This window comes from Aphelocoma coerulescens, chromosome 2, assembly GCF_041296385.1.
Source record: "Aphelocoma coerulescens isolate FSJ_1873_10779 chromosome 2, UR_Acoe_1.0, whole genome shotgun sequence".
Taxonomy (NCBI): domain Eukaryota; kingdom Metazoa; phylum Chordata; class Aves; order Passeriformes; family Corvidae; genus Aphelocoma; species Aphelocoma coerulescens.
The window spans coordinates 326,362-343,054 of NC_091015.1; the positions used below are offsets into that span (position 1 = coordinate 326,362).

The following is a 16,693-nucleotide window of genomic DNA, read 5'->3' on the forward strand; positions in this document are numbered from 1 at the left end:
GATCCTGTGATTCTGTATGCCGGTTGCTGCAGAGATAGAATCTGCTGGCTTGAGTGCCTTGGGGAGCAATGGAGCCCAGGATCTCTCCTTTCTTCCTCATCAGTCACCCAGCCAGCATTTCTGTGGGCACTGGGAATGTAACAAAGCCTGAATGCAGTGAGGTGGCTGCCTGAAGGATCTCCTTCCCCAGCCCCTCACCATGGAGCCTGCCCTGCTTTCTGACCTCTCTCTCCTGCCTCAGCTCTGCTCCAGGATCACGGAACAAACATCTATGGCGTCACCATCCTCCCCACACCAAGCCCTTGGCAACCCTTACCAACAGCACAGAGACCTTCCTCTGGCAGAAGGGAGGGAACCTCCTTCCCTGTTCTGCTCCTTCAGCTCACCACTGAGCTCATCTCTCCACAGGTACATCCCCTCAGAAGCCCCTCAGAAGCCCTCAGATGTTTGTGCACGTAGACCATCAGCTTCCCGAGTCCAGGGGAGGCAGGACCGTGAGCAGCTGTGCCCGCCCAGCTGGGGCAGCCAGAGCACAACCCTCTCACAGCTCCCTGTGCTGCCCAAGAGCTCCCCACGCACCGCTCATGGCTCTGCTGTGAGTCCACCAAAGCATGACACAGTCTGGGGACCATGAGCCAGACCCAAAGGTTTAGACATTAAACTTGACCTCAGGGCGAGTATCAAACTGTCACAGAATCATAAAATCATGGGGTGCTTTGGGTTGGAAGGGACCTTCAAGTACATCTCATTCCACCCCCTGCCATGGGCAGGGACACCTTCCACTAGAACCAGGTTGCTCCAAGCCCTGCTGCTCCAACATGGCCTTGGACACTCCCAGGGACAGGGCAGCCACAGCTGCTCTGGGCTATGGAAGAAGCACCAGGGTGACACCACTCTGCTCCTCCAACGAGCCAGCCCAGGGCAGTGGTACAAGCCTAAGGCTGAACTGTTGGGTACTGAGCTGAGGGGCTAGAGAGTGCAAGAGGTCCCTGGCTTTCCCCATTCCCGTTCCCCACCTGGTTGATGTGGACAGAAGGAATGGAGGCTGCGGAGACAGATGAGTGGCTGGGTGAGTTGGGCAGGGACTTGCAGGGGCCGATGGATAGCTGGTGCTTCTTCCGGAGAGCCACCACCTTCTGAGCCACTGCAAAAGGGAGAAAGGACAGGGTCAGAGTCCAGAAAGCAGCTTCCTCCACCCACAGATTTCTGGAGGGCTTCAGGTAGACCCAGGCCCTTCCCCTGGACTGATGCCAACACCTGGGGCTCAAACTGTGCCCAGCCCATCCACAGGGAGGATTCAGCAGAACACCCACATGGCCCAGCCACAGAGCAGGTGCAGGGTAGGCTGCCTGAACTGCTCAGGCCGAGTCCCCAGAGGCCACCGGCCCTCTTGGGCATCACACAGAACAGTGACTTCCCATGAACACCATGGAGACTCTACAAGCCTGGGCTGCTGCAGGAGAATCCCTGGGCAGTTAGTCACTTCTCAGTCACCCCTCACAGCAGCTCCAGGGGCCAGGTACTGGACTGAACTGCCTGGGCAATGCCACCTCCATCAGTCTGGGCCCTTGTGACCCTCACAGGCTCTAGGTGTTCAGAAAATTAACCCAAGGAACTACTCTCCCAGTTCCTGTGAACTCCCTACCTGATGCCAACAGCCCATGATAGCATTTCAGCCTTCCCAATCTCCTGCTTTTTCTGGAAATAAACACCTTGACCAAAAGCATGACAGCAAATGAACTGGGCTGCTGGGAATCCAGAACAACACATCATCATTCCTGGTTTTCTCTTGCACACTGGCCAGGTACCCCCACAATCACAGAAGGAAGAATCTTCCAGATGAATGCAACTGTAGGCACTGGGAACATACCATGCCCACCCCAGCATGCCTCATGCCATGCACCTGTGCAATAATGGAGCTGCCATGTTCCTTTTCCAGGAGAAAAGATGTTGCACCACACCTGTGGTGTGACTGAACCTGTCTGGAAAGGTCAGATGCCAACGGCAACTGCAGAGTCCCGGCACCTTCGCAGCCATGGTGGCACGTCCTGCTCAGACACAGTAAAAGGTCCATGGGGCCACAGCTGGGTTCTCACAAAGCTGGGAGCCTGTCCCAACTCCCAAGCTAAATATGAGTTCCAGAAACAGCAAGGAACCCATCCTGCACTCACCAAACAGATCATATTAATCTGCTGCTTTCCTGCTCTCCCCAGCTCCTTCCTCCCCTCCAACCAGCTGCATCCAATGTTCTTTGTGGGAGTATCTCCCGTCCCAATGCTGCTGGGGAACACTGTGAGCTCAGGCCCCCCAGGGGCCAGGAAATATCCAAAAAAAAACCTCAGCCACTGCTGTTGTGGGCAGGGATCCCATACCACTACTGCTAATAAGGAATTAACCATGAGGCCAGCGAGACCACACTGGAGGGATAACATCTCCCCAGTCCTGAAATGAGGCACCTTGAGGTGACCTTCACCTTTCTGCATGCTGGGCCCAGGCTCTTCTACTTCCTGAACATCTGTCAGGCTTTTCTGGGATAATTTCTGCCATCCCTGACACCAGTCTTTGGGATTGTTTGCATATTCTGGTTTCTCTGGTTGCCACACACAGCTCTGCTGTACACCCAGTGAGGTGTGCCCTGCCTGCAGAGCCTGAGCAGCCCCACTGCCCAGTGTCACTGGGAGCACCTGAGCATCACTCAGCGTTTCAAAGCAAACCCAGCACTCCAAGTCTGGACAGAGCAAGAGCATGCAAAGGTCCCCAGAGACCCACCAAGGATTCTGCAGAGAACCCCTCAGGGTGTCACCTTACAGACCCACGAGGTCCTGCGCACCCTTGTGCACAAGCTCTTGGCCTCTCTGGTGACGTGGTCCAGCCAAACCCTCCCTCACATCCATCCCCCACTGTCCCGGAAGACAGTAATCAATGCTGCCCATCACCCTGATGGCCAGGAACAGTGTCACACCTGAGCAGGAGGGACACCTGCTGTCCCACTCAGGCCGCAGAAACCCAACCAAACCCCTGGGCAGGGGGTCCAGAACCTCCCACAGAGTTCATGCTGGAGCCTGGGCCTGCATCCCTGTGTTTGAGGGGGGTGATGGAGAGCAGCAATGCCACCAGCACCTGAGCCACAGGTTCCGGGCCATGGAGCTGCTGGCCGTCTTCTCCTGCCCTCTCCAGCGCCCAGGGCAGAGGAAAGGCAGGACCATGCACTTGAGATCTGCAGCAGAGGTGAAGCTCAAGAAGTCATTCACAGCACGGGGCAGCACAGCTGCTGTCCCTCCTGTGCCCTCCAGGACCGGCGCTGGGTCATTCCTCCTCTTCCTCAGGAACATCACTGAGGTGACCGTGGCCAAGGGGCTCTTGACAACCTGTTCCCTGATCTTTGCTTGGTACAGAAGCATCCTTAAAGTGAAGCCCAAGAACTGAGGTCCCCCCACACTGATGGCTCCTTGCAAACTGTCCCGGCATCTGCTGAACCCCAGATTTCTGCACACAGGAATTGTGAGAGCAATCCTAAGAAGAAGGTTCTTTAACCAGACCTCTTTGGAGCCAAGAGGGCAGAAGGCACATTCCATACCAGCCCCCACCTCAGTGGGCCTCTGCTGTGAGGGCATCACGCCAGCCACCCCTCAGGGCAGCCACACCTCAGGGAGTCCTGAAGCTGACAGGACACGGCACTGTCCCTGCTTGTGCCAGGGCCACCTCCTGGCAATACCAAAATCCCATCCTCCCACAGCAGCAGTCACTGTGACATCTGTGGACTTGGAAGGATGGAGGAGCGCAATTCCCACACAGGGAGCAGCGCCTCCAGGGGGAGTTCTGCCAGGACACAAGAAACCAGCAAGCAGAAAGTGACCCCTATTCGGCAGCCTGGCTGCCCAGACACAGCCTGGGCCACAAAAGCCTCAACACTGTCAGGTACACACTGCAACGTGCTCAGTGCAGACACAGCACAGCTCAACCACTCACAGCTCCAGGCTACAGACTGGACACCCAGGACCTGCTCTGAGGAATAGGGTCTCTGCTGCTCCTGCCTGAGCTGTGGTGGCACAACAGCCAGGGCCACCCAGTTCTTGGAGAACCCCTGTGCAGTTGGTGAAGATGGGAGATCCCAGTTTCTCCATCTTGGAGCATCCCCTACACTCTGCAGCACCACGTGTGCGGGGGGGAAGAGCTGTCTGTGAACACCTAGGGGTCCCTCCCTCATGCTCTCGTTCCAGCACATTCCAGAGGTGCAGCACACGCTCCACACAGCACAGGCAAGCAAGCAACCTCGGCACTGAAAGCAGCTCTTCCTGCTCCTGCTGTGGGAAGTGGACATCCCTCCCAGCCTGCCCGGGGTGGGTCTGCCGGGATCTGGGGTGGCGACTTGTGTGGAACAAGTCATATAAAGACAAGGTCTGATGGAAACTGAATTGAGGCAAGGTCCTCACAGTGTCTGTGACTGCCAGGACTCCACCAGATGCCAAACCAGCCGCACCAGGATCCACCAGATGCCCAACCAGCTGCATCATGACCCACCAGTGTTCATTAGGAAGAATCACTTACCCACTCCAGAAACACCTCATCCCATCAGCTTCAAGCCATTTCCCCTTGTCCTGTCACTACAGGGAACACACAATTCCCTTTAGGGCAAGGTCACAGTTTATTTAAGCAGACTGCAAACTCCCAGGAGATGGTGCAGGTTCTCTGTGCCCCTCAGCATCACTATGTTGCAGACCCCCTCTCCAAGCCTAAGCAGGAATGCTCTCCCACACTGTTCCCACAGCTACCCCATCCAGCTGTTTAGGTGCTGCTTTCCTACTCCAGCACCCCCAAGCCCTGCTGTGACTCCTCCTCTCCTCCACGCCAAGGCCACCAAGCCCCTCTCTGCAGCCCCCCAAGTCCTCACAGGCTCACAGACTGCTGTGCTGCCCTGTAGGGGTGCAAGTGTCCCCGGCAGCCTCTCTGCTCTCCGGAACAAGCCCCCACCCACAGGGCAGCCCCTGCAGAATGGCAGAAGATGCTTCCCAGCCCTGTTCTGTGGCCCCTCATGCACACCCACGTGCCACACATGGGGTCCTTACACCCCCTGTACACAGAGCGTGTCCTGCTCCCCGCACCAGATCTGTGTGTGCAAAGCAGTGGCACCGCACGCGAGAGGGTGCCCGAGGCCCTGGGCCCAGGGCAGCACAAACCCCTCCGTGAGACCTCACTGCAGCCCCATCCTGCCCGGACACCCTGACACGGCTGCAGTTACCGTCCTGGAAGACCCTCTCCACATTCAGGCCGTAGGTAGCACAGGTCTCGTAGTAAGTGCAGCGCTTCAGATCGTTGGAGAGCTTCCGTGCCCGGGAGTCGTCGATGACGCGGGGGTTGGTGGCGCTGATTGCATCTGCAAACCAAAGGGACAGGGGGTTGAAAGGCAAGGACCCTGTCCCACCTATCCACAGGTCCCACAACACTTCTGGCCTCCCTCCCTCTCTCCACACAGAGGAACCACCTCCACAATACTGCCCCATAAATGCCTGCGATCACGAAGTCCCACGTTTGTAGAAAAATTGATGAATCTTGGTAAATGAACCTGACTCAATTTCCCAAACCACTCAGCCACCGATATTTCAGTAGAGAGAGGCAGAACACCTCTGGGAGGTGTGGGCCCCAAGGCCAGGCAGCCCTAGCTGCCAAATAAAATGGATTTGTCAATCTCCACCATTTTAGGGCTCATGGCCAAGCCCTACATGTTAAAGAAGCCAAGGGAGAAATCCTCCTGGTTAAACGAGAAAGTCAACTCTGCTGGGACGTCCCCACAGCCAAGGCATTGCTGGACAGCTCTAAAATACAGGCTCAATTTGTATCCCAGACACCCACCAAGTGCTTGCCTGTTTTGGAAAAACTTCTTTCCAAAGAGGAATCCAACTCCTTGAAGACAAGCTAGGGACAAGTGGGGGCTGCAAACCAACCCTCTCAGGAGGGGTCAGAGAACTGGGACCTGCACTGTGAGGAAGCCCTCCTTGGGCTCTCCAGACAGTTGTGTGGCTGTACCAAGGCTAGGATCTCACCTGGTTCTGTGTCTGGGACAACAATGGCCACTGACCCCATTGCTTGGCCCACTTCTGCACCTCCACAGTGCATGCTGCCACCCCATTCCTGAGCCAAGATCACTCAGTCCTAAAATTCGTTCCACCATCTTTAAAATATCCAAAGTTTCACACCTTTGTTCTGCTTTTAATACAGGGTCTGGAGCAGACCCCCTGTGACTCCCTCCCGCTGCTCCTGCCTTCCTGGCCTCAGAGCTTCTTCCTGGCCAGGAACAGGTCACACAGTGCTCAGGAACTGCCCTGCCAGGACAGTTTTTCCAAACAGCCATGTCCTGCTCTCTACTGTCACACAGAAAACTCTTCAGCCCCAGGCTCCCTCCTGCCTGGGCTGGCAGAGCTGGGGGAGGCAGCACCAGGGTATTGGGCCATTTCCAAGAGGAAAGTGACTCCATGGAATGAGGCAGCTCTGGGAATGCTGAGATGGTCTGAGCAGGAACTCCTGCCTTAGGGCCCTGGGCTGGGGCCTCAGCATCGTCCCTCAACCCCATGCAGGGCTCAGAGAGCAGGATCCCCCAATGTGCTCATGGGGCTGGCACCCCGTGCTCTTGGGCCAGCGGGACACGGCACCAGCGCTCCCACCTGAGGCTGGGGGTGTGGGGGAAGCCCAGGTACCGCTCTCACCCTGTGTGCCCACCAGCACCATCGGCACCTCCGCTGTGTTCCGGTAGCTGCAGAGCCGCAGGTAGTAGTTGTAGACGGTCTGGAAGCTGATCTCATCCTCCAGGCTGAAGACAAACACCACTGCATCGACCCAGGCAGCGAACTGAAGAGACGCGGCAGGATTACAGCGGGGACGAGCAGCTGGGGACCCGGGCCCGGAGCAGCCAGCAAGGGCAGCCATACACCGGGCTCAGCCAGCACACACCTCCCCCCAGTCCCTCCAACAGGATGGGTGGGGAGGGACCACAGGAAGGACAGGTCTCCTACCTGGAGTTCAGGGGGGCCCCCTTCATCTCTAATCAGCAGCAAGTAGCTCTGACCGTCCACCACGATCTCCTTCTTAAACCGGCCACCTTGGGGGAGCAAAGCTGCTGGTCAGTAAGGGAGGTTCAAGCAGGGGACACCCCAAACGAGGGCCAGGGGAGCTGCAGAGCCCCACAGCAGTGGTGGAGGAGGTGCAGGGACTGGGATCACCTTCAGCACCACGGAGAGGAGTGAGCACCCAGCCCATCCCCAGGCACCCTGGGAACCAGACCTTACCCTCTGGAGACTCCTCCTGCACGTAGGTGCCGGTCAGGTAGCGGTGCACCAGGGCCGACTTGCCACTGGACAGGTTCCCCACAATGCCCTGGAACAGACACACGTGTCACCCGTGTGCCCAGCACGTGTTCCTGTACACAAGGCCACCCCCGTGAGGTGACACCACTAGTGCCTGGGCACAGGCTGATAAGAGGCAGAGGTGTCCCTCAGAGGACATGGGAATGGTGTGAGCCCAGCCCAGTGCTCGGTGGGAGGCCAGGGGACACTGACTGGGCTCAGTTGGGCAGAGAGCAGCCGAGACCGGGGTGCAGCCACCTGGACAGAGGGCAGTGGGTACTCTCATCCTCAACTGAACAGGCACAGCCCTGCCAGAGCCACATCAGCTCTTCCCACAGCCCTTCTGCTCCTCAGGGAACACCTGCCATCCCAAGTCGACTCAGGAGGAGAAAAACCTCTTCTCCCAGCCCACACATCCCCAGCTTTGGTGTGTTGCAGCTCTGGACAGCAGCTGCCAGTAGAAGGGGAGCAGAGACCAGCTACACGTCGGGTACAGGCCCAGCATGTGCTCATGCCTGAGGCTCCAGCACCACGGCAGTACTACGTGCACCTCCCAGCATGATGGTGCCACCCACACAGGAACATCCAGCACCAGTGTTCAACCAAACTGAAGGACAAAGCTACTGAGCCCTCAATTTAATTGGGCAGAAGCACATCTGACTGCAGCACCCTCAGATTTGCTATGAAATGCAGGTGGGTGTCCCGGGATGGGTCACTCAGAGAGCCCAGCTCTGCCCATTGTCAGTGTCTTCCTGACCATTTAATGCTGCTTCACTGTGAGACCAGGTCTGTACTGAAGGGTCTGGAGCACAAGTCTGATGAGAATCAGCTGAGGGAGCTGGGAAAGGGGCTCAGCCTGGAGAAAAGGAGCTCAGGGGGGACTTTGTGGCTCTGCACAACTCCTTGACAGGAGGGGGCAGCCGGGGGGGTATTGGGCTCTGCTCCCAAGTTACTAATGACAGGACAAGAGGAAACATCCTCAAATTGCATCAGGGGAGGTTTAGGGCAGGTATCAGGTAAATTTTTCCACAAAAAGGGAAGGGGTCACCTTCAGCTGAAGGTGAACCCAGTCACCATCCCTGGAAGTGTTAAAAAAATGTGGATGTGGCATTTGAGGATATAGCTTAGTGGTGAACACGGTGGTGGTGCTGGTTGATGGCTGGACTTGATGATCTTAGAGGGCTTTTCCAGCCTGAATGGTTCTGTGATTCTGTATAGCTGCACTCACATGGCCACACCAGTGCCGAAGACATAGGGTGAGGAGTGGCTACGAACATTAAAGCTGCCTCTGCTGCCACAGAAGTTTACAGCCAAACTTTTCCAGGCACTGGGATGAGCTTGGCAAGTGAGTCACCACCAGGCAGGTTCTCCAGCTCTCAGCCAGGCGTTCAAACACTCCTGCTGCTCTGGGTTCTGCCAAGGGTCCTGCCCTGGGCCATCCACACGCCCCCAATGAGAAGCAGAGAGGCACCAGCCCTGTGGCCGCCAGCATTCTGGCGTCACAGACCATGCTACCGAGCGCAGGACACTGCCCTGTTTGCCAATTCCTCCTGTGCCAGTGGAGCCAGCGTGCAGCAGGAGCAGAGAGCGCTGATCAATGGGCTCCCACGGGCACGCCCGGGCCGCTCACACCACTGCCACATCTGTCACCTGCCACAGCAACTACAGATCCCAACAGAGCGTTCAGACAGGTGACAGCACAGAGAACATGGGCTGGGCTGCAACCCACTGGAAGGGGCTATAAGGTCTCCAGAACCTTCTCTTCTCCAGGCTGAACACCCCCAGCTCTCCCAGCCTGGCTCCAGAGGGGCTCCAGCCCTCAGAGCAGCTCCATGGCGTCCTCTGGACTCACTCCAGGTCAATGTCTTTGTTTTGTTGGGGGCCCCTGACATGGACACAGCACTCCAGGTGGGAGTACTAAAGCAGGCTCCACAGAAGAAAACTCTGGAGAGCCCAGCTCTGGGCAGGTAGCTCAGGGGTTTAGTGCCAGGTTGGCCATGGCTCCTGTGCCAATGGAGTGGTTCCCGAGGCTGCCCAGCAGCGAGGGTGCCGTGCCACGCCAAAGATAAACACTCCAATGGCATTTAGCTCTAACACTGGGACAGAGGCTGCAGTTACATTTTGTCTGCACATAGTACAAACCCTGACCTGCATCTCACCAAAATCCTGCTGCTCTGCCATGTCCTCGAGCTCACCTGGAGCTTCAAACCAGCCACAGAACTGACAATCCTGAGGAACACAGCCCCTGAGAGACACCAGACTGGAGCCAAACAAGGTGTGTAAGCACTGTGGGAACCTCTGCTCCATGATTTTTGGGAGAATGCGGGAACGCAGTCAGCACTGTGCTGGCACTGCCCAGTGCCAGATGCAGGGGACAAGTCCTGCCAGGAGGCACCATCAGTGCCCCTCTGCAAGAACTGCTCGGTCACAGCCTCCTCCTGGCCTGCAGCACTGGGAGGGAGCTTTGGGAGAAAAATGAGTGAGGGAAAACTGCTGAACATATCTTCAATACATTAAATTATTCAAAAACCTTGGAGGAAGTATCCTGAATGCTTGGGAACAAGCAGGGAGAGCAGCAAGACCCTCAACTCCTGCAGGAGAGACAGAGGACACAGAGCTGCTTGAAAATGGGAAGGGAGTGAAGCCTGGCAATGTTTCTTGCTGGGACAGTGTCGGGCCCCTCACAAGAAAGACCGGGAGGGGCTGGAGCATGTCCAGAGAAGAGAACGGAGCTGGGAAGGGGCTGGAGCCCCAGGAGCGGCTGAGGGAGCTGGGAAAGGGGCTCAGGCTGGAGCAAAGGAGGCTCAGGGGGGACCTTGTGGCTCTGCACAAGTCCCTGACAGGAGGGGGCAGCCGGGGGGGTCGGGCTCTGCTCCCAGGAACAAAGGACAGAACAAGAGGGAATGGCCTCAGGCTGGGCCAGGGCAGGGTCAGGTTGGATATTGGGAAAATTCCTTCCTGGAAAGGGCTGTCCTGCCCTGGCACAGGCTGTCCATGGCAGGGGTGGAGTCCCTATCCCTGGGAGAATTTAAAAGCTGTGTGGAAGTGGCACCTGGGGACACAGTCAGTGATGGCCTTGGGAGCGCTGGGGAAACAGCTGGACTCAACGATCTCCAAAGGCTTTTCCAACCCAAATGGCTCTGTCACTCTAAACTAGGACTCCAAAAGGCCTCCAGGCTTTTAGAAGAGCTGCTTTGGCTGGATGAAACCCCGGAGCAACAGAGATCCCCACAGGTCATGCAAAACCTGGGGAAAGAGCTGTGCTACTTGAGGAAGAACTAAAAGCTTTGGGATGGTTTAGCTGGCAGCACAGCTCTGCAGCCTTGCAGAGCCTCAACATCAGGTGGCAACACCCAAACATCTGTGAGAACATTTTTAAAAATGCATTTCACAGGTAAACTAACAAATGAATATTCAAAGTTTGGTTTGATTCTCAGGATGGTGCTGGAATGTTTTGCAAGAAGACTTTTGTTCTTTTGTTTCTTGGACTAATATTGAAAAAAGTTAATCTTGCAAAAACTGAAGGGAGAAAGAGCTGAAGGGCACACCTGCAAAGGGTGCTGAGGGCTGGCACGGAGAGCGCTGGAAGAGTAGAGGGAGGAATCGATCACTGAAGCACCTGCAGCACCCTGCTCACCCCAACATCACCTCCTGGCCACCCCGGAGCCCGCAACACTGACCCTGTCCCACTTGGAGGGGCTGTGCCAGGGGCAAGGGGGTGGGGGCAGCCCCCTGACCACAGAGACCACACCCCACGGGGAGCTGGTGGAGCCTCGCAATGGCGTGTCCGGGGGAAACCCAGCCTGCGCTGACGGACCCGGGGAGCCCCAGCCCCTCGGCTTGGCAGAACAGAGCTGCTGTCATCCTGCAGCAGCCCTCCAGGGCAGGGACACCTCAGCAGAGGCGGGGGAGGTGCCAGCGCAGAGCTGAGATCAGTGAGCCTCTGACGGAGCAGTGACATGTCCCATGCCAGGACGGCTGCTCTGGGGGTGACCACCAGGGACACGTACCCAAACCACCACCTGGGATCCACACCTGCTTCTGCTGCACCAGCTTGAGCAGCAGCACCCAGACAGGTATCACGGCTCTGCCAGGGCCAGCAGGGAGGCTGAGCGGCTCAAATGGTGCCTTTTCACCTTCACATCCAAGTGCTCTCCCAGATCCACAACCTCTGGCTCACCCCTACCAGGGCGAGCTGTCGAGAAACCCCAGTCCTTCCCTGGTACAGCAGCAGCTCCAGCTCCTCCCTCCCTTCTGAGGCTGAAGTCTCTGTGTGTTTCCACCAGGCCATGTGAAAATGCAGGATTTTCTTGAGGGTTTGGGGAACCAGGGGTATCCCAGGCACAAGCCACGAGTACTCACCACCTTCAGCTCAGGCACCGAGCGACTCAGGGTCCATTCCTGGCTGTTCACAAACGAATCTGCGGACAGAGGGGAGAAACCATCAGGTCACCTTCAAGATCCCAGCAAGGATCCTGCCACACTCTCCCTGCTCCCTCCAGGCAGATTTATGGTTCTTCCCTCCCTTCTACCTCATCCAGAGACACAGAGCTGCATGAGGACCCAACGTGCAGCTGGAGCCCCAGGTGGGGAGGAGTAGCCGAGCCAAGGGCAGTGTGGCAGCAAAGAGGCCGGGCACCGCTGGCTGGAACCCTCCCTTCAGCATCCCCTGCCCTGAGGCACAGAGGACAAGGGAAGCCCTAGGGACCAGATACCCTTTTGGGGAGCACTGGGGCTGCACAAGACCCGGAACTGAGGGCCCATGCCAGCGCCCCGAGCCCTGCCCTCAGCATGCCACAGGCCGTGCAGCGGTGGAGCTGATGGCAGGATATCAGCCACGCTCCTGACTGAACGCAAACACAATTAATTATGGCATATTATGGAATTGGCAGCATGCTGCAATAGGCTTACAGAGGCTGTGGCAATCTGGCATGGCTTGAGGAAACACCCCCATCCTGCCACAGAGCATCTGGAAGAGGAGCAGGAGCCTGGAGGACACCCTGAATACCAGAAGCAGCCAGCAGCCCCTCCTGACAAAGCTGAGTCCCTCACTTGCCTTGGCAAGGTCAGACCTTCCATCCAACACCAGCTCCAGGGCAGGACCCATAGGAGCAGCACCTCCTGCATGTTTATCACATACAAACAGAAAGGATTTTTGGAGACCAGAAACCTGTGGGAGCTCTGCATCTTCAGGAGCCTGTAATAAACCTGCCAAATCTGTGGCCACATACTATTGCAGGAATGGGAATCTCAGATGGGCTCAGAAGGGAAGCTCAAATACAGACCCAAAAGTGGGCAGCAATCAAACAGCAATCTGGGCAGTGACACCCAAGGCCATAGGGAGGGTGGCTCCAGACCTGCCCCAACAGCCCTAACCCCACAACCACAACTCCTAGTGCCTGCTCCAGCAGTCCCCAGACCACCCTCCCAGCCAGGAATTCCTTCACTATCCCATCCATCCCTGCCTTCTGGCAGTGAGAAGCCGTTCCCTGTGTCCCGTCCCTCCATGCCTTGTCCCCAGTCCCTCTCCAGCTCTCCTGGAGCCCCTTTAGGCCCTGCAAGGGGCTCTGAGCTCTCCCTGGAGCCTTCTCCAGGTGAACACCCCCAGCTCTCCCAGTCTGGCTCCAGAGCTGAGGGGCTCCAGCCCTCAGAGCATCTGTCTTGTTTTGGGGCAGCACTGGGCTCCACAGCCCTGCCAGAGCCCTCCAGCGCCTGCCCTCACTCCAACTCATGTTTGGCCCTCATAACTCCCTAGGGGAGCTTAGACACACAATAGCAGCAGCCCTTCCTCCATCTCCAGGCTGAAGCTTCATCTCACCTCTCTCACCTCACTGGGCAGCCCAAAGCCATGGAGGAGAGCCCCATCCTCCTCCCACGGCCAGAAGGCTGCCTAAGCTGCTCAGAGAGCACGAGGTGACAAACCATGACCCGGCACTGTGCCCTTGTCCCAGTTTTGTGCAGCTACCAGCACCCACAGGCCACAACACACTCATCCATCATGTTCAAGAAAGGTGAGAACACAGTGCTCCTACCTGGAGTTTACCTTCCATGGCTGATTTAGGAACACTCCTTTTCCAGGAGCTACAGACAAATAATCCCCACGTCTGCTGCAGGAACACCAGGTTATTTATAGCCATCCTGAGGAATTGTTTCTCCGTGGTGTCTTTCACCTGCCCTTTCCTTTTTTAGGCAGAGGTAATTTTTTTATTAAAACAATTCATCAGTCACGAGGAAAATGATACATTCTTAAGCCCTTTCCAAAAGGTAACAGCACACCTGTATTTCCAATCGCATCACTGGGTCTAAAAAAAGCTGTCACCTCCACTTGGGACTTCTGCCCTGCTCAGCCTCTTTGGCAGGTAATGCGACAGATAAAGCACAATCCAGGCCTTCTCTGTCCCCAGCATTCCCTGTTGGGAGCAGGCAGCACACACTCGTGCTGTTTCACTACACACAGCAGGTTTTTGGCGGGTTCTGAGTGGAGCACAAGACACACACACCCAGTGATCGGCCTTGGGAAGGAGGAGAGGCAGGTAGAGCCCTGGAGAGGGCAGGCTGGGCTCTCTCTGGATCGGCTCAAGGATGACCACGACGAGCTGCCCCAACAGCTGCCTCCTGCACCAACTGTCCCAACAGATCCTTGCTTGGTTTTTAACCCAGGTTCAAGAGTTTGTTTGCAACACTTCGATTTTTGACTTGCTTAGAAGGCCCCTGAGTAAACCTCAACACAAATAAACACTGACACCACAAGGCCAACAGGACTGTGCTCAGCCACACAACTCACCCAGCTCCCCACTCCCACTGAACACCAGGCACAGCCTGCACATCTGTCTGCCTGCTCCAGCATCTGCCAAGCCTGAATGTCAGCCCAGGCCACCGATTGGTCCTGGTTACCCACCCGGCACGTGTGGCATCGACAGCCCAGGGTCTCAGCACAGCCCAGGGGCCCCAGCACAGCCCAGCACACTGCCTGCACCCACACTGTCTCCACTCAGCACCATGCCAGGGTGCAAGCACCACTTTACACAGTGCAGCTGGAATCTCCATTCCTTCACAATCGCCTGAAGTTACTGAGATGCACATCTTGGAGGAGCATGGTCCCTCTGAGGCCCCTTCTGGAGCCAAGGTCACAGGTGTCAGGAGCAGAAGACCCTTGTGTGCCCCTGCCACCCTGGGCCAGACCTGCACACACCAACCCTTCATCTGAGTACCACCTCGGTGAACAGACACACCTCTTGTTCAGGACCATGACTCTGAACACCTGTCTGGAGCACCACTGATGCACTGCCCCCACCTCTCTCCTGCCTCATCAGCTGAGCAGGAGGCAGTTTCCTCCTGCACAGATTGATTAAGGATGAAGAGAGCAGTGCCTGGGAGACAAAGAGGCCATTCATGTCCACACTCTGGAGCAGGCACGTGCCCTCTGTCTGCACCCTGAGGCATGGGGGGGGAAGCTTCCCACTCACCACCTGGACAAGGTACTCTAGGCCACCAAGACCTGACAGGACAAGAGGAAATGGCCTCAAGTTGCACCAGGAGAGGTTTAGGTTTGATACTGGGAATATTTCTTCCCTGAATCAGCTGTCCAGCCCTGGCACAGGCTGCCCAGGACAGTGGCAGGGTCACCATTCCTGGAGGGATTTAAAAGCCATGTGGATGTGGCACCTAGGGACATGGCTTGGTGATGGCCTTGGCACTGCCTGGGGAATGGTTGGACTGGATGGTCTGAGAGGCCTTTTCCAGCCTCAGTGATTCTGTGATTCTGTGACTATCAGCCAGTCTGGGAAGGCCTGAGGGTTTGGAGCACAATCCACTTCCACATGTCAGGCTGGGGTCCCTGCCACAACTGCATAACTTACAGTCTGTCACTTTAAGTGTTCCCTGGTCCTTTTTACACCCCCTGCTCTGCCCCAGAACATGCCAATCACCCTTCTCTCACCACACAAGGGACACACACAACACGTACACACCACCCCAACAGGTGGGGGAACCACATATGTGCAGATGAGCCATCCACAAACCCAAAGGTATTTCTCACATCACCTGGGCCCTGTGTCCTGCAGCTGCCTGCGCCCGTGCTCGCAGGGATGGCTCTGTCACCCAGATCTCAAACATCCCCAGCATGGAGCCTTCTCCCACCCCCCCTCACCCTGATTTCTTGCACTTGCTTCCCTCCTCCGCCATCAGCTCCTGCAGCAGCGTGTGCGGGCGGGCACAGATCACACCCACAGAGCTGCCAAAGGGCACCTCACGAGCAGTTACTCAACCCAAAACAACCACAGACCAAGCAGCTGGCTGCTGGAAACTAGTGCCGTGATCCCAATGTCAGCTCTGTCCATACCAGTGTTCATCCTTGGTTGTCAAAATGCAGAAGGTGGCAAGTCCCTGCACTCATGGCTACGAACCCTGTCAGTGTGACACTGTACACCCTGTGTGTTGCTGCAGCTATTACACACCAGAGCAGCAGGAAAGGTCCAAGTCTGCAGTAGAAGACTGATTTGGAGCCCCCTTCAAACAGCACCATTCCCTCTGGGGCTGCCAGACCTTCCCCACTTCCCTCCGGGCCCCCAGACCCTCCCCACCCACATGCTGAGCCAGGGGGGTGCCCAGTCCGCAGGCACCGCTCCCCACTGAACAGGCACAAGATCCCCATCGTCTCCTGGGGAAAGCTGTAACCATGTGGAAGCACACAGCGAGGCACCGGCAACCTGATGGGGCTGAGGCACCACCCGCAATCCCAGCAGGGAGGTGAGCACTCGGAGCCCCTTCCCCACAGCACCTGGGCCCCGGTGCCAGCTCGCTCAGCAGGGATTGCCTCCAGCAGGAGACACCTCCAGGGACTGATCTCATGTAGCATCAGGGAGTCACGATCTACTGGATCAGCTTCACTGCTGGACTGGCTGCACAATTCCAGAGGAAAATACACCTGCTCACTCTTCCTGCATCTTCTCTTTGTTATTTCATCACACAGAAGGGACCAGGCTGTCCGTGCTGCAGTTTAGTGCCTTCCCCAGGTGTACCTGACCTCCAAAGCAGAAGCAGTGGGCTCAGGGAACCACTGTCACACCAAGAGCTTTAGCACAGCCCAACAGTATCCTTCGCTCCATGACACAACCACACAAGAGGAGATCAGTCCAGACTGGCCTGGGAAAAGGAGATTCAGGCCAATTCTTGTTACTCCCCAGAAGCTTCTCTTGATGGAGACTTCCTGGCATAGGCAGCTGTACTGCAGAAGGTGGAAATTCGGGAGAGCTGGCAATTTTGGGGTGGGCAGAGCCCCTGCCATGCAGAGAAGCAGACAGGGACATAAAGGAGGCGCTCTGTAGCTGATGTCCCTTGGTCAGTTGGTCATCCTG

At 56.8% G+C, this 16,693-nt stretch overlaps 1 protein-coding gene across 3 annotated transcripts in view; it reads right to left on the reverse strand.

The window, feature by feature from the left end:
• The window catches only part of AGAP3 (ArfGAP with GTPase domain, ankyrin repeat and PH domain 3), a 110,551-nt gene that overhangs the window by 59,129 nt on the left and 34,729 nt on the right, over positions 1-16,693 (reverse strand). For all 3 annotated transcript variants that reach the window (XM_069006107.1, XM_069006106.1, XM_069006108.1), the window contains exons 2-7: positions 11,700-11,758; positions 7,281-7,368; positions 7,008-7,093; positions 6,702-6,843; positions 5,240-5,374; positions 1,017-1,144 (exon numbers count right to left, since the gene is read on the reverse strand). In XM_069006107.1, coding sequence (XP_068862208.1) covers positions 1,017-1,144; positions 5,240-5,374; positions 6,702-6,843; positions 7,008-7,093; positions 7,281-7,368; positions 11,700-11,758 — 638 coding nt within the window. The remainder of the gene's footprint in view (positions 1-1,016; positions 1,145-5,239; positions 5,375-6,701; positions 6,844-7,007; positions 7,094-7,280; positions 7,369-11,699; positions 11,759-16,693) is intronic.